This window comes from Protomyctophum bolini, assembly GCF_963924005.1.
Source record: "Protomyctophum bolini genome assembly, chromosome: 13".
Lineage (NCBI taxonomy): Eukaryota > Metazoa > Chordata > Actinopteri > Myctophiformes > Myctophidae > Protomyctophum > Protomyctophum bolini.
Genome location: NC_137874.1, coordinates 18,934,972 through 18,962,943, shown reverse-complemented (window position 1 = coordinate 18,962,943; position 27,972 = coordinate 18,934,972). Strand labels below are relative to the sequence as shown.

General features: G+C 41.7%; 1 protein-coding gene across 3 annotated transcripts in view; it reads left to right on the top strand.

The window, feature by feature from the left end:
- Window positions 1–27,972, top strand: part of tmem132e (transmembrane protein 132E) — a 386,893-nt gene that overhangs the window by 221,967 nt on the left and 136,954 nt on the right. For 2 of the 3 annotated variants that reach the window (XM_080779444.1, XM_080779443.1), the window contains exon 3: window positions 20,522–21,467. In XM_080779444.1, the coding sequence (XP_080635570.1) occupies window positions 20,522–21,467 (946 nt within the window). Of the gene's footprint in view, window positions 1–19,021; window positions 19,419–20,521; window positions 21,468–27,972 lie in introns of those variants that run through there. The other variant, XM_080779442.1, reaches the window with a different exon arrangement.

The following is a 27,972-nucleotide window of genomic DNA, read 5'->3' as shown; positions in this document are numbered from 1 at the left end:
TATTTATTAGAAAATGAAATTAAAGCAGTGATTCCCGCAGAATCACTGCTTTAATTTCATTACACACACACACACACACACACACACACACACACACACACACACACACGTTCTAGAAACATAAACCCAGTTTGCCAACTTAGATTGGCTTATTTTCTCAGTCATCAGCAGTAACATCAGTTCAAGGGCTAGTGTTGTGTGTGTGCTGTCGTTCCCATGTTGCTGGTTCCCTGTGTGGGTTGGAGTTGGATGAATAAAGGAGTCAAGTGGCCGTCTTTGCGTCGGTCACCAATGCGTGACCCCACTTGCCATAGTTTGAGAGCAACTGCTAATATACAATCATCCTCCTGCCTGATAAGAAGAATATAGTGAGCATGCACGCTTGTGTGTATAGGCACAGGCCTTTACAGTATGTGTGCGTTGATCATAAAAGCTACAGGTTGATGCCTGGGCAGGCGTTGGACAGCTTCATCCTGCTGTGCTTTCTTCCTTGAATTGTAGAATTTCACAGACATACCGCCAGATGGAAATATTGTGACCTTGAAGCTTTTCGAAGGTTTTGATTTGGGTCTTGAATTGGTGTGGTTAGTGTTTAACACTATACCACTACGCTTTCAATGTTGTTGTTGTTGTTAATGAATAATATTGCAGTGCGCCATGCTCAAACAAAACTACAATGCCTCTCACATGCAGTTTGTTTCTTTTGTTGTGATGATCCACTTCATAGAGAAACACATTTGTCAACTCCAGAGCTACAGCAGTAACATTTGTTACAGTAAATTGCTGCAAGACATGCTAACAAATTAAAATACCATCATTGTCTCATTCTCCTCCTATAGTGATATTCACTGTTTTTCTGCTTTTGTTGATAGGATGAAAGTAGTCTGACAGGAAATGGGGAGAGAGATGGGGGGGAAGACCCGCGGCACACCGTCAGGCTGGCTCAGCAGCCTACTGTAGGTGCCCAGATGGTTGAGCTAACCGTCCAGGCCATTCACTGGGATTTTGATATGCATTTTCATTTGTGGGACCCCAATCTGTACTTTAAAATGTGGTTCCATTTGTACTCTTTCGGAGTTACAGACCCATAGTCAATTAGATCCCTAACTGGGGACCCCCCACTCCAGTGGGTCAGCAAAACTCCATGTTGAGAACCAGTATCCTAACCTACAGTAGGTCGTAAACAAAATACTGACTATGCGGTAGACATGCTTTTGATCAAGCTCAATATTGTGCAATGTTTACATTACCGGATCTAACATTGAGGAACCGATTCCGTTACATCACATTTGCAACCTTTTCCGGAACCGGTTTTATCACACTGTCAGAGCATGCTATGTATACTTCACGTCTACTATACAATTATATCAGTGGGTGACATATCAAGATCAGTTTCTTCTCTGCGACCGTGGAGTCCGTTCTCCTCTTTGGCGGTGAATGCTGGACACAATGCTGGACACAAGCCCTACAGAAATCCCTGGATGGGTGCTACACCAGAATGTTACGTGTGGTACTGAACATCAACCAGGACGAGCACATCACCAACAAGCATCTGTACGGGGCATTACCAAGTGTATCAGAGAAGATGGCAGTGAGGAGGATGAGACTAGCTGGCCACTGTACAGGGCATTACCAAGTGTATCAGAGAAGATGGCAGTAAGACTAGCTGGCCACTGCCACCGACACCAAGAACTCCCGGCCAAAAAGCTTGTACTGTGGGAACCAACACACGGGCACCGACCGAGAGGACGTCCCACACCTACCTATGTGGATGTACTAAAGAAAGATTCTGGTGCAGAAAGCACAAATGAGCTGGCCAGATGTATGGAGAACAGAGGGCTGAGGACGATGTAGAGAGAGAGAGTGTCAAACATTTTAATTTCAAGAACCACCATAACGGACCCATAAGGGTCTGTTTGGTTTCATTTGTACCCTCTCAGAGTTACAGACTTCTAAGGGTCCATTTGGAACGTAGGAATTATTATTTACTTGCCTTTTAAGTAGTCACAGAATATTCATCTTCACTATGATCGCATCCCTGACGATTAATTGATAATGAGAGAGACGTTGGACAAGGAAGTGGATGGGAGGTGACTTTTAGCGACCACGTGGTGTTGTTGTTACTCTAACCAGCAGCATTTAACATTTGCTGATGTGTTTAGGTTAATCAGCAGCACACGGCAAGTATTTAATATCAGCCCCAACTTCACAGGCTGCAGCATGATAAACACATTCATCGCATTTACTAATTACAATCTAATAATATGATTGTGAAATGGACCTTTCTGCATAATGACTGGTGTTTGGTAGACCTACTATATAATAATGTTGTACTTTTACTCTAGTAAGTAAAATTGTGAATGCAGGACTTTTACTTTGTAACAGAATTGTAGTATTGCTACTGTACTTTTACACGAGTAAAAAAACAATAGCAAGAAGCTGGGTTACCTCTGGCAACCCAGCATTGTCATTTCTGCAACAGCCACCCATTAAGTTGTTCGGTTGATTGCGTTTAGCATACACCCTTGCTGGTTTGATTAGAGTTGCATTAATATTGCAACACGATCGTGTTGGAGATATTACAGTCACTATCAAACACCTCCTGCATACAGTTGCATCATTAATACAAAATTAAACACACACACACACACACACACACACACACACACACACACACACACACTGTGAGACCGTTTGATGCCGTTTTCATAAATCATTGATGTTTCTCACCCCTTCAGCTCTGCCTCCAAATTGCATCCTGGGAGCTTATCAATGAGAGCTCTTCTGTGATTCCACCTGGCATGCAGCCTCCTTTTTTGTTCCCAGATGTGTTGTTCAGCTGGAGATGCATGGCGGGCAGGGCCAGGACTCCTGTCTTCGCCACATCTGTCACATCAATGCGGGGGGGCACAAGCGCACCAAACACCTCCAGCTGTAGCATCCTCCACACCTTTAGCGTCAGCAATACAGTGTCGTTATCGTTATTGCCGTAGAGCTGACTGCTTTACTCCTGCCATGACCGTGACCGGCGTGACTGATTCACACGAGAGCAAGCTAGGCTCTTGTTTTTTTGTCACAAACAAATGGATCAATATAGTGTAGAGATGGAGTTCTTAAAGTTGCTGTTGTTTTCATTTTGTTCTCCGGAACAGCTGCTTCAGAAATACAAGTGAAGAGCTGTAATTGTCTACCGTGAAGGTTTTCAAAGTGTGAGTCACAACAGCCTCGGGGGGAGGGGGGGGGGGAAGAGGAAGTACAGAGATGTAAAGAACAAAGTATTTTTCCGGCATTCATGTAGAGGAGAACAGGTACAGTGTAGCATACACTTTAAAGGTCAGTTCATTGTGGAAGAAAGCAAAAACTTGGAAAGTTTATGACAGAATATTGGGGGTTTATTTATTTATTTCCTCCTCCAGAACCTGCACCACAATTTGATTAACCATCATGAGCGGCCTACCACAAAAAGATTTTTTTTAATGAAAGTCAGATTAAGGAAAACTTTGTTGTGTAGATAACTGTAACGTATTAAAGTCAAGACCATTAATCAAACCATTAATCTTTTGCATTCCTGCAATATCTAAATTTGAAAGAACTGTGCCACTGAACAATTTATTATGAAGACCCAATCTGCAACTCTAAAAGCCCCAGTCTTGCATTTTCAATGTGTATTAGAAACAGAAACTCTGCTCGGGAGCGAAGATGTGGAGCAGTGAAGTGCGACAAAAAGGTCGTAGCCTATCTGTTGTTTGAAGTTCTACTGACTCTGCAGGACTTGCGGATTGTGGCTTTAAAAGAGGATGACTTCATGTCATAATTACATGCGACTTCCCCCAGTTCTCGCTTGAACATGGCTTTTCACAGCACTATAAGAATGTTTTTCACTCATCCTTTCTTTCTATCTAAGAAGGCCAAGCAGAGGCAGCTCTGCCAGGGCTGACACCACCAATCTTCCTGGTTTATCACCTGACAGGGGGGGGGGGGGTGTTTGTGATGGAGAACAGCAAGGCCTCAGAAATCCTTTTTTGACAAAATTGTGAGAATATATTGGTTTTGTGGGTGAGTGATGTCAAGTTGGCTTCAAGCGCTTAATGTGCCCCCTACCAAGGTTCAGATTTATGAATTATGAAGTTTGTTCAAACAAATCACAGTAGCTTTGTTTTGCTTCTTGCTTAGCTACTCCAGAGATTCAGTGCAAAATGGGGTTGTTTCTTGAAACCCCAGCAGGAATTCACTGTGTGCAAATTCAGATAAACTGAATGAGATTAGGCTGAGCCGGTAAAAGTGTACAGTATCTGGTCGGATTTGAGTTTCAAACAACTGCTTCTGTATAAGCTGTCAGCCAATTGGAAAAATGCCCTTAGACAATGGACATTAGACATTTTGGCTCTTCTTTGCAGACATTCCTGAAAAGTAACAAGTAGTATCTCTATAGTTTCTTGTGTAGCAACTCAAATAGGCCTATGCACCATTTATATGGTCTGAAAATAAGAGCCCGGACTTCTTCCCTCGCAAGGTCCATTAGAGAACAATGCTCAATATGGCATGCACAACATCCACTTTACTAGCGTCCATGTTAGCTCAGCCCTTTGTCATGAGCCTACCCCCCCTGTCTCGGCCATTTGATCCCTAAACAAGCGGTCTCTTTGCCCTCCTCTATTCATTTTTCAGAGCCATAATATCTCCCTAGACAGTGAGCACGAACTCGGAGCCACAACGTATTCCATTAGTCGCTAGAATAGAGAGTTAACCTTGGCTCTTGTGGCGTAGTAGAGCAAATCACTTTGGAGGGCCTACCAAGACCTCCACTGGCTTTAACAGTACATGCCTTGGTAGTTGGTACAGTAGTTACTTTAGGATGCTGATATGCCGTGAAAGAAAAAAGTGTACACTGTATTGTTGTGCTCAATCAATAATACATGTTCCTTTTGTAGTGGTTTATGAATATTAAGTTGAGCGAGTCACTTGCTTTGTTTTCTGGCAAATCGCAAAAAAAATATATTTCTTTGTAATTTATTGGTTTTGTTTTGCTCCATTTGAGGCTAAAATCAACAAGGGACCAGGAAGTGCCTATAATCAAATTTAAATGAAAATAATTGCAATAATTTTGCTGCATTATTTTATTTTCACTGTCAGTGGTAATGGAGAGTAGAATGACAGCTATAACTGCTCCGTCTTCCAGTGGAAACCACAACCTTTTTGTCGATAATATCTTGTAACCTGTTGGTTCTGTACGAAATATGTAGAATATTTTTTATTATTTGAATCTACCTGCAAATTTGGTGTTGCCGGTTGGATTCTAATTGTCGGAATGCTCCATCATGAGCAGTTATCTTGTCAAGCCATCATGATGGGCGGAATTATTTGTGCTACTTTCTACTAAGTGCTTGCTTACTGTCATGCAACAACGTATAAAGTAGGCAATAGAATTATTTTATGAGAAAACATAAAACCTTATTTCAGTCAGGACAACAGAATGGATGAAATATATATTTTAAATGAGTAATATATTTATTATGGTTTGGTAATGAATTGGATCCAAAACGACAGGTGGTAGCTGGGGTGGAGGAGGGTGTACAGCAGCGCAGCAGTATCTGTGTGCAACAGCAAGCAAGCAAGCAGGATGAACATTGCAAACTTCCAGTTTAAATAGCCGGTATGAAGATGGAATGTGTGTGTGATTGGATGAAGTGAATCATGTGGATGAGAACGTGATGCTGAGGCAGCCCAATAAAAAATTACTATACAGTGAAATTATAGCCTGATTAACAGACTCTCAAGCTTCCTGAAGCTTGACTCAGTGGAGTGGGCGGGGTCTAGGGGCTGGAAACCAGGCTAGCAAAAAATGCCTCTCCCCTCCCTTCCTGAAAACAGGACGGGAGGGGCACATTGTGTAGAATAGTCTCTGTAAACGTAATGGCGGCGCCCATGCGAGCGTACATACAACTCCAGTCAACAGAATCACACAGCATAACATCCGATCGCCTTGCCTCCACCTCTCCTCCTGTTTCTCCCTCCTCCCTCTTGTTTCAGGAGCTCGCAGGAGGGGAGGGCGTCTTGTGTGTAGAGTCTGTCGGAACATGTTCCGGCTCCCATGATGGACACTATCATAACAGATCTAAAGTCGGTCAGATTCATGTCTCCTTTCCTTCTGCATACTTGAACAAACTTAAAATAAGCTCTTCTTGCAAAAGGGGTTATGTGGCCCTTTAAGGTCAGCCTCGGGGACCGCAGGCGTTTTGTTTTCAAAAGAAAAAAAACTGGGCGAACAAGGCAGGAAAAGTTGCATAGGAGTGGGAGTGAATGTTGTATTTCGCTAACCAAATTTGGTGACATCAGTGTTCTCCGCTGTGTTCTACTAGGTAGGGGAGGGGAGGAGTGGGCGCGGGCTGGTGCACAGATCAGTGAACCAATAGGATCCACCAGCTGTTTTCGCCGGCAAATTTGAATCCGCCCCTCTAGACTAGAAATCACACTGGCTGGGGCAGGCTACCTTATGGTTGACTCTACCAGCCGTGTGTGATTGGGTGGACGTACTGTAGTACACACATTGTAAAAGCACGATAGGGCTTTGCCCTGACAAAACTTGCATTGAGGCTAGCAGGACAGCAAATCCCTGGTTTGACTCCTGGGTCTCTCTCAATATCAATAAAGGCAGAAAAAGCTCACAAAATATAAATTAAAAAAAAGAATAAAAGAAAGAAAATAATCTGCATTGATCCAAGTGTGCAGAACCACCTTCTCGCACAGTATACGGTACTCTTCAGTCCATTCTACTGTATAGTCGTGAGTGTGATGATCCAAGTAAAGCACTTTTGGATAAAAGGTGCCAGAGGAATTGCTCTACAGCCACTCCAACTCAGAGGTCAAGATTGAGCATAACACATATGTTTTGTTGGGGAGTTCACCTTGACCTCAGAGTCAACGGTGTAATGCTTTTTCTTAATCGCGTAGTGATATAGACCTGCACAAAGATTTTATAACCATATAGGTTATATCCTACCACATCTATAATAGTATAATATAATCAGCTTGGATGACTTGAGCTAACCCCCACCCTCCGCCTGTATCAATGTGATAACTAACTTTTTTCTTTTTTTTATATTAAATTTAATATGCTGCTCAATATGCTGCTTATGACAGCCAGGCCTATAAATAATACACGGCATAGCAGATTGGACATGTCAGATTTTATTTTGAATGACCATCTGTTCCAAAGCTGGCCCTCCCACCTGATAATGTTTGAAAACTATAGTTCATTGTGTTTGGGTCTGGGAATGAGGATGGGGTTTACTGCAAGGATCATAAAATTGAAATATTAGATGAGTGTTGGTCAAAAAAGGGTTTAGTATCTGTAAAAGTGCCTCAAATGCTGCAATCCATTATAAGTGCCAGGGAATAATTTGGGTGAGAGCTAATTCTCCAATACTTTCATTAACTGAATATATTGTGTTGAGGCTTTAAAAGGGCCCTGTAATCTACAACGTATGCTATTCCAGAGTTCATTTTTGTGTTATTAAATTAAAACATTATTAAAAACATTTTAAACACTGTCAAGATTTTTCTAAAATAGCAGATGTGGAAGCTTGCAGCGTGAAGCACTGTGAGCTTGTATATCTGCGATTTGTTTAGAACGGAGGGTTACACTGTAACCCAGGTTCTCTTGAGTGGAGAGACTGGCTCGATCTCCACTACATATTATTCAATATGTACGGGAATTGGGGTCAGTTCCCAACCGTACATATTGAATAATATGTAGTGGAGAGCCAGTCTCAAACACGATAGAGAACAACTGTTCTAAACCACTGTTCTAAATCTTAAGAGTTTTCAGTAGTCAGTAGTCAGGGCTTGCTTAAAATTTTATGTTCAGTATGTGCTGCCTGCAGTGCTTTTGTGATGTATGCTTGCTTAACCTGATGTACTGTATGTGCTAGAATATACGGTTTGCCTGCAGTGCTTTTGTGATGTACTGTATGTGCCTGTAGTATTTAATGTCATAGCTTGCACTGGATGCTATTTTATTTTGTATTTTCAGTATTTATTTCATAACCTTTCATGTAAACTTGCCCAGGAACAACTTTTAGCCAGATCACAGAATAGTGATGAAAATGCATGCACATTGTTTCCTGTTAAACGACTCAAACTGTGACCATGAGGATTGAATAGACACCTGAAAGGATTTCTGTTCAAATGGAAAAGAGAGCTAGGGTGTTTGAACGGCACAGTGAGTTTCCACTGAACCATGCTGTACCATCTAGGCTCACCTTTGATGATTCACTGCACTTCTCTTCCTATGGAAGAGAAAGAAAACGGGTTCCTTGCTGCTGTTGTGCAGAACACTCGTATCTCCATACTTTTCCCCCACAGATTAATGCCCTACTTCATTGTACAAGAGTGTCATGCTAAGTAGTGAAAATAGCTGTTTTTGTGAGTTGGTAGATCTGCTGTTTTCACTATTTGTTTGTCTATGGGTTTTATGAACAGTTCACTAATGAAAAGTAAGAAGTAGAACAAGAGCTCATAAGTAAATAATAACTATATGGGATCCATTGGAATACAGGCTATTTTGTCCTGAAAAGCAACACTTTTGAACATACAAGGTTTCTGCCTGAGAGCAACGATATTTGTAATAAATGTGGGTCATTTTAGTCAATAGTAGGCATGCCACGGTATGAGATTTTACAGTACGGTACGGTGCCGGTATTGATAATCTATACCTCGGTATTCCACGGTATTTATAAAAAAAAAGCCCCCCCCCACCTATGTCTAGACTACTACCCCCACCTCCTTATAAGCCCTTCTTTGTTCCCCAACCTGCAGGCCTACATATCTTATTTTTTTATTTTTACCTTTTATGATAATTTTAATTTTTGTTATTTGTCATGATTATGAATTGATTGAAAGTTGCTGTCTTGTTTCCATTCGGTCCTGGGCCAGGGACGAATGGAACAAGACAGCAAGGACTTTTTTCAGTGATCCCTTTGTATTTGTACCCTATACTGATTACATTTCTGCCAATAAAGTATTCAATCAATGAATCAATAGATATTCCCCACTGTATTTCACTGTACTATGGCTCCCCCTAATGGCCGTTTTAATGGCGTACCCTGTACGCTGTAGCAGCTGGTAGTGCAATCTGCGCATGCTCACAACTGTCACTGTGTGCCTCCGTGTTTGTTGACACTAGTTCACTCTTATAGTACATATGGAAATATGGAATATACAATTGGATCTGGGTGTCTTTCAGCAACACTAACTCAAAGGTAGGAAGCAACTTTTCAATCTACTGCAGCTGTGTGGTGAAAACTGAAAATAAATGTTTTGCCTTAGTGTGCGAGTGGAGTTGCTTTGCATATGCGCAGCATGCGCTGCCCACCGACGCTGTATTAAAATACCGTATGCTCGGAAATCTCACGGTATCAACACCGTGGCTGTTCCTGCGGTATTACCGAAATTCGGTAAACCGCGGCATGCCTAGTCAATAGTCATTTTATTTCATGCAGACTGTAGTTTTCACACTCTTTCCACTGCTTTTGTGAAGATAGTTCATGGTGACCTGACACCTGCACATTCTACCATTAGTTGCCATTCGACAAAACGAATAGACAATGCTGAGAAAACATCAAGATCATTGACAAAGCAATACATTTGATGTATTTTTCTCCACCTACCGCTGTTGCCTGCCCTCTAGCGCTGCCCATTATAAAAATCCATATCAGTTGCTTATTTCCAGTATTTACTTTGGCAACAGTGCGGAAAACATTTCTACTTTTCTGTCCATCTGTGTTTGCTCTCAAACCTTGGTTTACAATGCACTCTAAACCTGAACCCATGAACAACAATGGTTATAATATTACACTTGGCAATATTTGACAAACATGAATGCTAAGCAATTCAAAGAAACAAAACAATCCCTGCCTGCACCAACATTTAGTTTTGTGTACAAGGTATGACCAAAATAAATCTGGGAGATTTTGACATTTATTATTATTAACTATAACTATAATTAATTGTTATTGCAGTACAATAAAAAATAATAGTTGAACAGTTTGTACTGAGATTGAAATGGGGATATTTCCAGCACGAAGGAGAAAGGTGCACAAGCATAGCAGCAGATGTATACTGTGCATGTTACCTGTACTTATGAACATTAGTTTTAGGTGCTAGGGAAAAAAAGGAAATACAAAACATGTCAGCCAGCCAAGAAAAAGAGATTGTTAGTATGTTGGTATCATGATCTCACACTCCAACCCTGACAAGTTGTCCACAGCTCATGCTTTTCTCAGCACCCCTTTTTTTTAGCTTGTTGTTATGGTGATTTGGCAGAGAGTTGTGTGGACCATCACCATGGGAACAAGACAACTAAAAGCTGAGTGTTTGTGTGACAGTGATATGAAGGAGTTTGAAACAAAGATATCCCTTTCCCCCTCCGTAGAGCCCTGAGACGCTGGGCTCTGAATCCTTCACTTGTTCTATGAACGACTCACTTACAATAGACATTCCTTACAATGTGGTAAAGGCTGCTACTTCTATTTAATTTTATTTGAATGGCATTACAAGCAGTGGATAAGCTGTTGATAACTAGTATCGTGCAGAATTTTAATTTATTCAAGGCAGTTGGGAATGCAGAATTGGCCCGAATAAGTTGAATCGCTGGAATGCCAAAGCTAGATGAAGTGGAATGAAGTTTTCTTTCTGTAATGTGTATTTTTAAATAGAGCACGCTTGTGGTGATGGGGTACAGCGTTTATATTCTGGCAATACTAACTGGACAGCATTAGCAGCGTTCACCCTGCTGTCATTAAAAGACATTTCTACTTTGGGATTGTCATTTAGGTAGTTAAAATACTGTATCCAGTAGTCATAATGTTTGGTTTGTTGGGCTTCATTTTTTATTTATTTTTATTGATTTATTTCCCTGGATGCCTAGCGAGGAAGCTTGCCCCAGATGGGCTCATCAAAACTTCCCTGGTTAAATAAAAGTTGAAGAAAGAAATTAATAAGATGGCATAAGGAAATGCATACCAGAAGGGTGGGGATGAAACACATCCCCACTGGCAATAACATTTAATGATCAGAGGCAGGGAAATCAAGTGCAGAGGGGAACTCCATCCCCCAGCAAACTAATCTTATTTCTTAATCATATTTTTTTTCTCCTGAAGCCAAATTGAGGACTTGCTGTTCCCTTTGCCAATAGAAAAACTATAAGATAATATGCATAGACAAATGCATTGGAAAAAGTTTTACTGATCAACCATAGATTACAGCTTGATATCATTACAGTGAAAGCTTATAGCTTAAGGCAGTCATGTACTGAGGTCAGTCATGTATTACATTTAAAACTAGAACACTACCAAGGGGTCAACACACAGTCACAATATATACAGTATATATATATATATATATATATATATATATATATATATATATATATATACTGTATATATTGTGACTGTGTGTTTTGACATTTATCACAGATCATCAATTTATGATATGATATATATGATTTACGTTGACCGCACAGCTATTAATGATTAATGTGATAATAAGCTAAACTTAGTATCCACCCATGCACACACAGCTGGTTACTACAGTGACTGCGTGTTTTGATATTTTGCTTAGTCTTTCGGTTAGAGTTGTGCTTTTGGTATTTCTTTTTTTATCTATGATGTACAGTATATAATACGTATATGCATCTTGGTGAAATATTCATATCCTAGATAAAAATGAATGATGCTTTAGTATCTCCAAAGGGCAATAATTAGTAATGTGTAGCTGAATGAGGTCTAGTGCAGTGAATGAATGCCAAAATGTAACTTAACTTACAGCATTAATTAAAACCACAACAGTTAAAATAAAAATAAAAACTGAAACCAGGCTACTCCAAGGACAATATTGAAAATAGACGTAGCGTAGCGTTACGTCCAAACTCTTGAGTTTTCAATCTCTCAGCATAGCCAGAGTACCCTATATGAATGATGTGACCAATGAAGCAAATGTCTGGCATCAGCATTCCTCTGGGTTTCCTTGATGGAGTGACATTGATACAGATTGGTCAGAATGATGGTATGCTGTCAGGTTCACATGAGTTGAGTCTAATGCAAGGCTAGCATTCTATAAGTGTTATGGACCTGGTGTTCGCGCCATTCAGAATGTTTTTTTTTCTTTTTCTCTTTAATTCTTATTTCATGTGATGCATAATTCAGAAGCGGATCCTGTCCAATGATGTATAAAATCTTAATATTGTCTAGAAAGTGTTTAATCCTCTAACAAAATTGCGTAGATTGTAAAAAATATTCTGTGAGAGGAATACGTAACTCCAAGCCTTCAAAAAGGATGGAGTGGGTGGGGTGAACTAAGTAAATAAAATGCAAGAGTATATTGTAAAAGCTACAGGGAGGGACACATAAGCTACTGGTTCTCAATGTGGAAAATGATTGATAGGTAGGAATCAAATTGGAACTTGGGGAGCTTTAACTCCTGAGTGTACAATTTACAAATGGACCCCATGAGGGTCAATTTGGTTCCATTTGTTCACTTTCAGAGTTAAATTAACCCTGAGTATATTTCACAGGTTAGATTGGGGTCCCAGATACAAATCGTTACAATCGTATCAAATGGGCACTCGTGTGACCTACTGCATTTCAAACCGGAGGTCCTTGAAATTAAAAAGGTTGGGAATCACTGCAACGGGCCACTCTGTATTCAGACGATTGTGAAGCTCGGTTAACCACATGAGGCATGTCCCCTCTGGAGAATTCTCTAGATTGTGTGAGACGCAGATAGCATTGAGTCACATATCGCAGTGCCACAAGGCATTCACAGCCTTTCATCAATCCATTCTACTCATGCATGCAGTAGCTGTGCCTGTAAGAGCAGCATAAGAACAAAAGGTATATGAGGCGTCTTAGTGGCACTTAGAGGCACATATGACGTATTTGCTACTTTGTGGGTCCCAAATGTGGCACATGCAATCCTTCCTCGCAAATCCTTTGTTACATTATAAACCTCTCTTTTAGGTTGTCAGTTACTCTCTATCCGTATGGTAATGCCAGCCTGACGAGGTCCATTGATGTGTAAAAAAATAAATGAAAAGAAGTTCAGTTTTCTCAGTGATTACATTTGTGTGCGTGAATGAGTTATGTCTGTATTTTAGACTGTATAATAATCCACCACACAGTTTGAGTCATAGGATTTCTCTTTGAATGCCCATCCCACTGATATGGCTTAAACAGTATAGAAACATATAAGTATTACAGATGATACATCCCTGATTAAAAAGTTAGACGGTACAGGATTGGCCGATAAGTTGTAATTGGTTTTCCATTCAAATCAAAATTTCAGTTGCTAGAGTTTCAGACACATCCAAGTTACTAAACCATGCAATGGTAAACATATTGCATTGATGAATCCCAAACAACAATAGGCTACATTTTAGTTCATTATTTAACGGTATATTTGCGTGAAGAAATGGCATGGGTTGAGAGGGCAGTATTATTAGTACATGCAAAACCCTTATTTTTTTTTTTTTTATGTTCTGTTTATTATTTTTTTGTTTTTTACAAATAGAAGTAAATTCAGAAATAAAAACAACATGCAAAACCCTAATCCTATAGTCGGTTATTATGGTCGATTGGTTGGTCTATGGACTGGTTAAGAGATGAAAAGTAGTACATTTCAATGTATCACAGTCATTTGTCTTGTTCGGAAACTTTGGCAGTACAGTAATGTAAAAGTAAGGAGTTATTACGATAAAAAGGTGTCAAGGTTTCACCCAGCATTACGTGTAAAGATTGAGGTGTAAGGCTGCATGGCCAGTTTACATAATTAATTTGGTTGCATGCAGTGCATCTAGTGTCTGCTGGTCAGTTGACATCAACAAACGAGGCTCAGACGCCTGCTGAATGTGAATCAGCTCTCAGCATAAAGGCACCACATACAAGATTCAGTTGTTGGCTCCTTCATAATAGTTTCCCAAGAGACAGATAAGACAGAATGCCCATATGTGTATATACGTAACCTTGTTACCTTATTAATAAATGTTAATAATATTATGTCAATATGAATTATGGATCATATTGCTGATCTTATTAGGCATTAACAATGAATTATTCTGCTGAATTAAGTACTGTATATGGGCTTTGCATATGGTACTCTATGATGCTATTGCTTACTAAAGAAAATTCAGAATGCTGCAGCTAGGGCCAGGACAAATTGCTGGATTAAAAAAAATCGTTTTAACTTCTATTCTAAATCTAATCACACGCATTGCTTTTTATTGTACTATATGTAGGGCTGGGGGGCATGGACATGATCACACGTATTTTGAACAAATACCTATTGAGACGATCATTTTGTATTGTTACGATAATATACATTTTCTTTTTTCAAAATGTTCAAAATTGGCACAATGCAGCACTTTGTAAGCTTGTAGATCCGTTTTTCCCCCTTTTTGAAAGTTTTTTTTTTTTTAATAATTCAAATTATCCAAGACAATATAGTATAATGTGACTTGTACACGTCTAAACAATTATTTTAGATAGTTTCGGTGACATGTGTACAGAAATGTTTAAAACTGTAATTTCTGAGACCACAAGGTCGACAGTTCGATCCCCGCTTCGACCAACCGTACTTGCAAGGGGGAGGCAACTTCCTTTTCCCTCAAACGGATTTTTCGAGAGCTTTTATTGAGAAAAATCGGTTTGAGAGAAAAGGAAGTTGCCGCCCCGTTGTTCCTGCCTGTCGACTACAAAACACGACGTTTCCTCCGAGGTGGTGGAAAGCCTGGTGAGGCGAGGTTAGACCAGAAGTAGTCAGAATTGCATTGGACTCAGGCAACAGCCCAGCTTTACTGATCTTAAATCCCTTTATTTTAGATTGTTTTGTAGTAATAGTACAACATAAAACATACAACATACAATACTTTAAAACAGTTGGCATGTTGCACACATGCTTAAAATAGCTCTTATTTGCGCCGCCCCCTTGAAAACAATGTACAGTATTTCCAACTCCAGCTTGCCTCAGTTCAGGCTGCATGAACAGCGCTCGAGCGCTCGGTTTCCACCTTACAGTGACGATATACAGTAGCTCATCACGTGAAAGCCCTCAAAACAGTGCTGCCCACTGTTTCAATGGAAAATTTACTTTAATTCAAAACCTAGCAGGACTCGTACAAACAAGTAGGGCACAGTACAGTTTTGGTATATGCAAACACCAGTGCTTTCAAGAAAAAGTAAGGTTTCCTCATACAGACATGCAGGAAAATATTACACAATTTCATCTGCATTCTGATTTGTTTGCACAGCTAATGGATTGATGATGCAATCCGTTTTACATTAGAAGTATTTATTTCCATTCCAAGTCTCAGTGATGCGAGATATGGATACATTCATCAAAATTTTGGTCCTGGCCTCTCCACTAGACGGCTTTTCTTAAATCCTTCCATCATCATAAAAATGCAATGAATAAGCGATAGGAAAAGGCATAAAAATGTTTTATATGTCTGATTTCCCCAAACATCTTCAAAAAGTGGAAGATGATCACGTGGTAGACCGAGCAAGCGTAGATCATCGGACCAGGGTATTGATATTCAGTGCAATGTAGAGGAGGGCAGCGGGAAAGGGCTGAGATGAGGATCGATAGGAAAGCTTCAGGGGATGCCACATTTGTAGTTGAGTAAGGACGCTGCAGATTTTCCTCTAAACTCTCAAACATCTTCTTTCCCGATACTTTCCTTAAGTGATGTTTATTCAATCTGTGCCTTCCTCACAACATCTGGCTTCCACGGTCAGCTGCCTTCATAGGCTGCAAGATGTACACGCTTCATTTCAGTGTTCTGGCTCACTAAAAGCATATCCTTAAATGAACGTCCTACCAGGAAGTAAGCAAGAGAAAATTTGGTTACCTCTTATCCCTCAGAAGCTAAACAATATCGGATTCTAAGTGACTCTTAAGTGACTATCCAAAAACCTTTACCAAATCAAAATTCATAATGGTGTGTGTGTGTGTGTGTGTGTGTGTGTGTGTGTGTGTGTGTGTGTGTGTGTGTGTGTGGATTGCAGCTCTATGGTAGTATGCCAGCTATTTCCGTATTATTTATGTTTTTTTGTTTCATGAACCAATATTTTGTTTAGCTGTCAATCATATTTTGCTGCTGAAGACTATCTTTGATCTGCATAACTATTATGCAAACAAAGTAGCTTCTTGGCAACTCAAGCACTGCCTGAGCTAATTATATTTAGACATATTCCATATTTTGTCAATAACAGGCTTACAAAGGATGGCAACATTTCAGATTTGTGGCTTGTGAGCTTACAATAACTTCCCATTCTTTAATTCCATACCCGTCTACTATATTCAGCACGTCTAAATGGTAAAGCAGTACGATTCTGAGTGGAATTTGTTACTCTTTTATTTTTACTTTCTTTCTGACAACAATAATGAAAACTTTATTGGATTGCTGTGCAGAAGCAGCTGCCTAATAACCCTTTTTTGAGAGGGACTCTTTAATATGCAACAAACCCTCTTCAATTAATGGCTTGAACATTTGGCAGCGCTGATACATCTCTGAACAAGATTCTTTGCTAAAATAAATTGAGTTCGGATTAAAATCAGAAGTTGTGTTTTTTTCTTTTTTGCTATTGGCATAACGGCACAAGAGTATCCAACTTATACAGCACTATACAGCGTCTTTCATTAGTCCCCATCAAGCAAAGTACTCTGATGGATGGAATGAGCCCTGAGAAGAGCACCCCACACACACACACACACACACACACACACACACACACACACACACACACAGACAACAGATGTTTCATGTAACAGGAGCACAACAGGAAGAGCATTCAACTCAATTTGGCCCGAGGTCTAATAGGGAAGCCAGTGAAAGTGATAGGGCTTCAAGCCCATCTGTATCCACCCACCCACTCTGTGAGATCTCGCTGCTAGTGGGTGGAGCCCCGAGCTGCCGCGACGCAACGGGAGCCGCAATCCTCTCTCGTCTCTCGACTCCACCGCCGAGACGTGTACGAGGGGGTGTACACGATTAAATCCTCAGTGTTCATTTAACTGTAATTTAGATGTTATGTAGACGGATAGACCTACAGGGCTGTATTTTGCGTGTCTTAAGTACCAGGTCTTATTACCTAACTTGAGTAAACTAAAGACCTGGAGGCGTGATCAATGCTCTTTGGCCACTCAGAATATCCAAATGGCATTGATCACGCCTCCAGGTCTTTAGTTTACTCAAGTTAGGTAATAAGACCTGGTACTTAAGACACGCAAAATACAGCCCATAGTGTGTATAGTTTCATTTTATTGATTTTTTTTCTACGCATTTGATTTATTACCTAACCTTGTGTCTGGATTAAGAGCGTCTGCTAAATTGTAAATAACTCACGGGTCCATTTGGTTACATTCATGCACTCTCTGAGTTACAAGTGGATACATGAAAAAAAATCTGTTCATGATCCTGTTCGGTGCATTCATTGTATGAATATAAAAAGTGGTTTGTGTAGTCGGCGGTACCATGAGAATGAGAGTACTGCACCATAGCAGCCCTATTAAGAGACACTTCATCACGTTGGCTCTTCCATAATGTAATGGTTAGAGCGTCAAGCATAAAATTGCAGCGTCCCCCAGTTTGGTTCTGGGTCGGGGACTCGTGTTTACAGGTCATCCCCTAGCCCTTGTTCTCCCGTGTGTCTCTCTGCTGTCTGGCGAAAGCATCAAAAAGACACACTCCATTACAGATTCCTCAGAGTTTTGGGCATTGACCCAATGCCCTATTGGCCCTGTGGTCCCTTTGGCACGAAAGCACACTCACTCCCCTTAATAGATATCCGATTTCAAGCGATGGGAGTTAGCTAATGAAAAACATCTACAAGATTTGCATTGGGACAGAATTATGGTAATAAAAAAGAAGGTAAGAATACTGAAACCCCAGTCTATTGCTTGCTCTTGAACTCAAATGGATGTTTGAGTAAATATAGGCAGCATGAAAAAGGAAAACTACACATAATGATCAATAGGTTATTTGGGTGACATTCTGCAGTCCCTTTTTTGTTGTGTGGAATGTTGCCCGGGCTGCTGCCTCATCTTTTGTTGACCCGGGCCGGCCGGCACTGTGTGCCATTCACTTTTAGGACACACACACGCACGCACGCGCGTGCACACACACACACACACACACACACACACACACACACACACACACACACACACACACACACACACACACACACACACACACACACACACACACACACACACAGAGAGAGAGACATCCATGGATTCCTCTGCCTTGTATTATTGGAATTCCAGCCACATGTTACTAGAGAGAGAGAGAGGGTCCCCTCCCCCTCCTCCTGGCATCCTCTCATTCTCGTTGCCTTCTCGGGGGCCAGGGCAGACAAAGAGGAGGAGGGGAACATAGGGAGAGCTGCATGGGCTAATTCATCAATAATCTTTACCTAACCCGCCCGCCCCTCTCGCTCTCTCTCGCTTGTTTGGCCTAAAGGCATCCAAGCAATATATCCAACCCCCATCTCTCGTCCCACCTCACACGCACATACACACTCACCTTTCACCGCACGCACGCGCACACACACACACACACACACACACACACACACACACACACACACACACACACACACACACACACACACCCACACACAGGAGTCTGCCTGAACATGTCCACAGGGAGAGGATGAATCAAGTCAGAGAATGTTCATTTTTTTTCCCCCACCTCATTGTGTGTGTGTATGTGTGTGTGTGTGTGGGTGTGTGGGTCTAAGTCAGGCCCTTTTGAGGGCTGTATGTCTTCAGCTCAGTCTGGGAGCTAAAATGGTGATTATAGACTAGGGAGACTAGGTGTGGCAAGATGGGGCGGTGTCAGAGGCTTTGTCTGTAGCGGCGTACAGCCCACCAGCTGGGAGGAGGCCGTGCCTGCCTGTCTGTCGGAGACTGACTGCCCCGGAGCGGAGCGGAGTGCAGTCTGGGATTCAAAGAGCCACAGCACAGGGCTAAACCACGCTGGACTACGACCTTAACCACAGAGACTTACAGAAGCACAAGTTCAAGAGACTCGCTGGGATCTTGTAACCAACGACTGAAGTGTGAACTGCCACTGCACTTTACTAATTTTTTTTTCTTTTTGTACATGGGACTGGATACTATTTTCTAGAGCAATACATGAGAAAAGAAAGAAAGAAACTTATTTGGAGTCTCTTTGAGTAACTAACGGCTTTTGAAGAGGTGGATATTTTTCAGGCTTCAAAAAGCTTTTCAGATTTTTTTTTGTATTTAAGGATACAACTTCAATGATAAATCCATTTGGAATATGGGACTTTTTTTCTATTATTTGGACCGTGGGGAAATGCAATATCTTTGCGTTCAGTTCTGGGTAATTTTGATAAGTATGTCACATTCATGCTGCTTGTTCTATGTATGAGAACTTACTGTATAGCCACTTTTGACTGCTAATGTATAATGAGTTAAGCTGTGCATGTTTGATCGGTTGGTTGGACATTTTCACCATCACTAGACACCGTACATGTAAATTGATATGCCATTGTAGCCGGAGATGAGAGTTTCTATGTACATTGGCCCTTGAAATGATGAGCCATGCTTTTTTGGTTTTGTCTGTTTGAAAGTGTTGCAGCATGAAAGTTTTGCAGTGGCTATTGAGCTTTGTGTGCATCCCATTGGAGGACCAGATGATTTAGCACTTGGTCCCATCACAACGATAATGATCAGTTGCCAGGCAACTTCTGCAACACGTTTCTTTGGGTATAGCCTAGCCCACTGGAGCCAGAGCGCTTGACATGTATTGGCCAGCTATCAGCTGATTAGCGTGAGCTGACCTTCTCCATATCCCCCACTTTTGCGGCTCAGTGAACGGAGCTGACCTATGTGAATACCTTCCATCTGTCCATTCCAGTTTTTCCCTTCCTTCCTTCCTTCCTTCCTTCCTTCCTTCCTTCCTTCCTTCCTTCCTTCCTTCCTTCGCTCTCTCTCTCTCTCTCTCTCTCTCTCTCTCTCTCACTTTCAATTTCCAATTTCCAATTCAAATCAATTCAAAAGGGCTTTATTGGCATGAGATAACGTTTACATTGCCAAAGCAAAAGTTGAACAAAACAATCAAAACTCTATCTCTGTCTTTTTCTCTCTCTCTCTCTCTCTCTCTCTCTCTCTCTCTCTCTCTCTCTCTCTCTCTCTCTCTCTCTCAATTTCTTTTCGATCTCACCTTTCAACATTGTTATATAAAAAAAGAAAGAAAGACCAAGTGACCAACTGCGATTAGTGAACAGCATCCGTGTTCTGAAAATAGCAGATTTACAAGCTTACATACAATGCATTGTGTTGTATGTAAGCTAGTAGATATGCTAATTGCAGCGAACATATTTAATTTAGATCGAAAACATAAGACACCTGAGGGACTCGGCAACGTATGGGGTTTTAAGTGTATGGTCATCTTTCAATCTTTCAACTCATCTTTCCTCTCTTGTTGTTTTCCCAGCGCTTGCTGGTAGAACCTCGCCGACCGGCGCAGACGGCCTCGTCAGTTCCTCGGCGTCAACAGCCAGCCCAGCGCCTCCTCGTGTCTACCTTCCCGCCAACTTCAAGCTCTCAAACGCCCAGCTGGCGTTCTTCCTGCGAGAGGCCCAGGCTACGGGCCAGACTGTTGGCGGCGGTGGCAATGCCCCTAGCTCTGGACACCCACTGCAGCGCTCAGAGAGCTTTGTAGTGTTCCAGACAAAAGACTTTCCTGCCATCAACATAAGCTTTGGGCCCTTTGCCCAGGACCAGGCTCTGTCCAAGGAGCTCCTCCAGCCAACCAGTCCCCTCGACATCCCCGGCCAACTGACAGTCAACTGGAAGGTGCGGGCCTTCATTGTGCAATCCCGGGTCTTCTCGAACAACCCTACGGTGCAGGTGTTCTTCTACATCGCGGGCCGGGACTGGGACGACTTCAAGGCCCAGGACAAGCTGCCCTGCGTCCGGCTCCACGCGTTCCGCGATGTCCGCGAAACCAAAACCTCCTGCCGGATGCGAGGTAACCTGGCGCAGTGCCTGGCCCAACTGGAGCTGCCCGCCTCTTGGTTCAACACCAACATGGCCCCGTTGGGACGGAGGAGAGGCTCCGACGGGCTCCTGGACGGCCTCACCAGCGAAACCCTCCAAGCGGAGCTTTACTACACCCTGCACGAACCCAGCGTGGGCGGAGAGTGTGTCGAAGGTCTACGGGGTGCTGGCTCCAGGGGAGAGCCGCCGTCACACCACCCCCTGCTGCGCATCGGCAGCATCAGCCTGTACCAGGCCAGCCAGGAGCAGCTACTGGTGGACAAGCAGCTGGACAAGAACATGTTCCTCAGGCTGCCTGACAAACCGCTGAAGCCCGCTGAGACGCTCAGGATCTTCCTCTACTTGATGCCCAACTCCACCATCGAGCAGTTCACCCTCAAGTAAGTTACCACTAATCCCTGAAAGCTGTACACACATTGTGATTTCATTCCATCTCCAGTATTAAGCTCCGTTCACACAAAACACTATAACTACGTCCTATCCTCTTGAGATGTATCGTCTCGTTTTCGAGAGGGTCCATGTAACAGAAATACAGCAAGTAGTAAGTACAGTAGACGGAGCAATACTACAAATACATCCATGCATACGTAAACAACGACAACTTGAAAGAAACAAAAGCTGTCTTGAAACTGGCCTCTCCCACCCCACTTGATCACCCACAGAATAACAGAATTCATGCATTAATCTACCCCTGGAAAGCTAAATGAACATAAATTAAAGCAAAGACTACAGACCGTTACATACAGTACATGCACATGTATTAACCTTGCATTAACATGCCGAAACGAATACACAAAATACAAACATGCACATGCACCTTGAATATTAAATTACAGTGTATTGACAAATTATATATTTTATTGGTCATGGAAATGGGTGTGCCAAAATGTTGTGATAGCATCCCCTATACAATTTCAAAGTTTAAGTCTCACACACTAGTTGTAACACATTTGGTAGGTACATATATCATACACATAGACTGTAAAAAATATGGACAAAGCGTTCCGCGGGTCTAACATGAACGTAAAATGAAGCCTGTCAGTCCTTGAATTGTACATCGCCATCTTTCTAGATCCGTTTGGGCCCAGCTGGCCATTGGCTGGCACAGACAACGAGGCGGGACTTCCCCCCTTCTTCTCCGTTGGTTTTTATTTTGACTCGAGTGGGTGGGGAATCCCGATCATAGACTGTAACGGTAGCTACGGCCCTCAGAACATACGCGACTTTATGGTCATTATTTTTTATAAATGGGACCATAATTTTCCAAAAAGAATATTATGACATTAGAAATGAGACTTTAAACTAGTGACTGGAAGCAGAAAGTATTCATGACCATGTTTATTAAGGTAATACAGTCTAGGTGAAGTTGGGCCCAAATACATGGACTTCTATGGGGCTATGGGGTTTTTTTGGGCCCAATGACAGCGCCACAACAGGCCATTACAGTATATGAACTTTCAGGAAATCCCGATTTCCTTAGTAGCTTCACAAAATATCTGTCTGACTGCCCCCCTGATCATACCCAGCTTAAAAGGCCATGGTACCATGATCAACAGGAAATCAGGATTTTTTTTAATGATTGTGACATTTGACCATTTCAGGGGTTGTACTTCTCCTAACTATCCCTATCTCCTTATCAGATCCACCTCAGACATGCTGCTCAGCATAGGCCTAGAAAAGATCAAATTGGGGAGTTTCATCCACAACTGTGTGGCTGTATGTGAGCATTTTGTTACATCTAAGAAATGGCACGGGGCCCTCAACCGTACTGTTGGTCTATTCCCTGCTGTCTCTTTCCTCTTCCCTTGTATTTCTGTATTAGTCATTTACCTCCAACAGATGCAATACTATTGATGCCCATTTTACCTCTGAAAAGACAGACGACTATGTTGCATATTGTTATCATTAATGCTCCTTTCACTCAGCCCAGGAATTTGCCAGCAGTAATTAAATGCCAGGCAAGATAAAGTAGAGGGAAAGATGTAGAATCGGAGTCTTGTTGGCCTTTTGAAGTACTTAACATACGAAGCACATTTTGTTTACTCAGTAGCTGATCATACAAATCATTTGCAGTGCAGCACTTCATGACTTAATTGATAAAGTTTGTCGTAAACTTTCCAGTGTGGATATATTCTGGTGTTAAGCTGTACTTAACCTGTATTTATCCAGGAAGTGCTTGCTGAGAGTGACTGCACACTTTGAGAGAAAAGCACTTCTTCACACTCACAGTTACAGTCCAGAACAAGTCCTTGTGCTGACACTTGTTTACAAATGTCTACATTGGGTGGCATATCATTTCTCACCTGTCACAGCTCTGTCAACAGAGATGGCCGTCTTGACAACCAAGGTTCATGAATTGAATGCAGGGGTGGCCATATTGTAGCCGAATGGGTAGAGGGTTCAGTGGCCCCGGCATGTGTCACTGTCGAGGTGTCTCTGAGCAAGACACTTAAAGGAGCAGTTCACCGAAAAAAATACTTATTTTCTATCGCATTATTGCACACCCCATGAAACCTTGAATTCATGGAGATTCTTAGTTTTTTGTCGCATTCCTGAGTCAATAATTTGATGACGGGGTCATCGGTCAGTAGGAGACTCACTAGAGTCTCCTTTGAGTCTATGAGTCTCCTACCAAGACTCTACCAGTCATCAAAGTATTGACAAAAACTAAAACATCTCAGTGAATTCAAGGCTTCATGGGGGTGAATTGAAAAAATCACACCCGTGTGAAGTGAGGGGCGCTAATATATTAAAGCCTATCTAGTTGATTAGGTGATGTAATGGTGATATGAAACAAACGGTGCAAACACAAACATTAAACGCCATTAAAAATAAAGAGACAATATGACGTACATGACACATTATGACGTAACTTTTCCCTTCATTGTCGATTTGTTTACAAAACTAAAGATAAACATTAAAGGGGCTTGCGCCCCTCAAAAATAGTATTTTTGGGGTACTACTCCTTTAACCACTAACGCGAACTATTATACCGTGTTGTACGATCGAATCAGGTGTATTCTTTGCTCTTCCATACCTATTTCGAAATCATCGTTAATCAGATTACTTGCGCAATCTCCCTACTGGCAATAGGAGCATGAAGTGTATTAATTAACAATTAACAACATTACTATTCCTCATGAGCGTGACCCACTTCTTGTGGAACTAAACTAGAGCTTAGGGGATGTGAGACATGTCTATGTTTAGTTTCTGCACCTCTCATCAATACTGAGTTGTTGATAGAGAATATATTATGACTCGCACTTATATGCACAAAAGGAGAAACAAAGCGATGAAGAATGTGGAAAGTAATTTAGAGGAACAGGCCGCATATTAGAGAGCAATACCTATGAATGATGATGAAACTTGTTGTAAAAGTGACTGTTATCATTATCACAAAAACTCTCAGAGACTTCAGTATAGGGATTTGCACAGAATTAATTAGGCTTCAATAACTCATTAAGCCCCGGCAGGAATGACACCGCTACAATTTGCGGCTACAGAAAACGGTTCATTAGTGTTATCTCGCAGTGCAGCAGAAAAGACTCTTACAATCTCCAAAAGTTATGGACTCTCAAAAATGGCCCAGTTTGACCTTTTTACACACACTGTTGAGCTATACAATATAATTATTTCATTTCACTGGTTCCACTTCTGGCTGGTCCAGCACTTCGCAAAGTAAGGATGTTAAAGTGCACCTTCTGTGTCTGAAAAACTCACTTTTCCCTGTTGAGTATCCTGACCTAGAATACAGCCCATTAGAAGGAGGCTAAACTTGGTGTCAGAAATGGTCGACCTACAAGCTCAGAGCGCGTTGCACTGCGACACGTTCTGAGCTTGTAGATTGGCTGTTTTGGGTGCACGACACAGACACGCATCTAAGCATAAATCAGCCTTTACTCCTGGCTGCACAGTGCATACCAAGTACTTCTGTTTTTTGGAATACAAGTGCATTAGGGCTTGAAAACCACCATGTTATATCATTCCTACTGTACCTACGTATCGAATCATCTTTCATGGTGGGTGGATGGATGGATGGGTCATTATTTCACTCTTTTCCTGTCTCTTCACTCAAGAGAAGACCAATGGGTGTTGACACTCCCAAGTTGTGATGCTGTGAGGAATGAGGATGCTTCCTGTGGTATGTTAGTAAAGGTTTATCGATTGGGTCGAATACTTGGGATTGGGATTGAGATTTGCCTCCTCGGGAAGAACAGACGTCGGTGGGCCTTCATTTTCAGGGCAGAGGTGTTGAGGGCCCAGGAGAGGTCCTTTGATATGTGGACCCCAAAAAAATCTGAAGCTGGTGAGTGGTGACACGCTCCACCTCCACCCAGTTGACGGAGATGGGGGCGTGCTCAAGTCTTTCTGAAGTTCACAATGAGCTCTTTTGTCTTTTTTATGTTATTATAAGGGCGAGGTTGTTTTCAGTGAACCACGCCACCTAGTGTTGGATGGGGGTTCTCAGACTTCATGTGGCCAGCCTTGGACGTCATCCATCTATGTCTTGACGTTTACAACATTATTGACGTATAACTCCTAATAAGCCGCATTGACTTCCAAAGTTAATAGCATATATATAGAAGGGGTCGTAACAATATATATCACTAAAACATATCTTAATAACGAATCTGTGGCATACTGGAAGTGTGTACAAGAAATTTGCCGCCGGCTGACCCAGACGTTTGCAAGATTAGCTCTGGATGCACACTCGCACAGAAGGACGGACAGACAGACTGCATGGCCCTGACTCTTATAGACAGCTGCACCCCCACAGAGCCACACTGAAATAACAAGATGGTGCTCTCTGATGTTATGTTGGTGATGTCAGTTTTTTCCAAAAAATAATAATACATTCCCATTTCCCACTACTGGCAGTGTATATTAGAAATGTGGAGATTATCTACAGATGGACAGACAGACAGACAGACAGACAGACCAGACCCTCTTCTAGACAGCTCAGTCCCTATAGTCCCTACGGGCCACCCTATAGTAAAGATCTTGTCATTCATTGTTCACGACGGTGTAAATGTTGAGAGCACACAATGCTCACACAATGCTAAAGCTACCACATGCTGTGGTGGGTGAATGCTCTGCAGGCACACAAAGTACTGCAGAGTCGGTAATGATCACAACATTTAACACATCACGCAGATGTAACATGACAGTGGCATCCATCATGAAACGCTACAGACTACAACAACACACACCTTTTTTTGTCTAGAGCATTAGCAAAGATTTACTGTTTTGGAGCGTAAACACTTGATTTGAAGGGTGGTGTACTTACAACATATTTATCAATTACTGTCCCTGTACTTTGTCATTGCATTGGAAGCTTGCAGATCTGCTTTTACTGAAAATAATAGCCAGGATTCAAGTGGTTAAAGGTGTCTCTCACAACATTCAGTTATAATGACAGACACCCTCTCTACACAAATTCCTAAACATTAATTATCATCCCGAAGAATCCCAAGCATGTGTCTTCACACCATCAGAACAACATCTGTGCTCAAGGAGACTCTCGCTCACTGGAATGTGCAGTATGACCTGATATCAGTCTAGTTGCCATCTCTCCATAGCAATGTGATTCACTATTTCATGATAATTTCACTGACATGTGCCTTTGCCTGAAGTCAACATTGTGTAAAATATCTTTAGTGGTTTTCAAAGTGGGGGCCAATTGGAAAAGAAATACATAAACAGAGGTAATTTGAATCTCTCATTATTGTCATCCTATTATTCACAATCCAGAGGCTATGGATATTTGGGGATGTTCTTTGGCATGGAAACATTAGGAATCCCTGTAATAGACTAGAATATGTATGAATCAGGAGACCCAGTAAAACGAGGGGACCTCTGTAATAGCCCCAACCCCTTGAAACATTTAACTGAGCATGGCTCTGCCAGTATCTTCCACAGTACAGGGAACACATGCAGCCTTTAGTCTGCCTGTTATGGTGGCAGAGAAGACTGATACAACAAAAGGAATTAAAGTCTCCCTCCTGTATTCCTAGTGTTCTGGTAGCTTCATAATGTTTTCCTTTGCCAGCTTGTGTGTGTGTGTGTGTGTGTGTGTGTGTGTGTGTGTGTGTGTGTGTGTGTGTGTGTGTGTGTGTGTGTGTGTGTGTGCGTGTGCGTGTGCGTGTGTGTGTGTGTGTGTGCGCGTTGTGTATGGGCCTCTTATCGCTGGTGACTGGTGAGTTGCGACTATCTCTACATTGGATACATTGGAACACAGGTTCTTTTTTTTCTTCCAGTTCTTGAAAAGTAATGGTTTTGGACATACAATGTATGTTGTGAGCTTATAGATACACATTTGTACACTTTCAGAGTTAAATGAACATTGATGATTTTATAGTGTAGATTGGGGTCCCACAGATTTAAAAACAAGCATGGTGTCAAATGGTGGTCCGTGCCTGAATGCATTGCATATCCAATTCTGGTTTAGTGTTGCCAGATGGGAAATGTAAAATTATCCTACCGGAGGCTTAAAATTATCGTATTTGAAAGAAAACTATCGTACACCGCTAAAAAAGGTAAATCACTGTGTAAATATGTAATTTCACCAAAAATTTTGTATTTAGTGTAAGAAACAACCTTGTTTGCGGCTCCTACGTGACAAAAATGCATCACATATGCTATGTGGCAGCAGGCAACTTCCTGGACGTTACACAAACTGGACTGGACTGAAAAAACGCGACCAGTGTTTTTAATGTTTTTAATGCCTGTACAGATCTAGTGTCAGATTTACTGATTTACTACTGACTTATTTATTACCCAATCCTGAATTCAGCAGCTAGGGAATTTAGAAAATTCACCAAAAAAATTGTGGTGAAATTATCGTATCGATTTGGGCATTTTGGGAATTATTGATCGTACATTGTA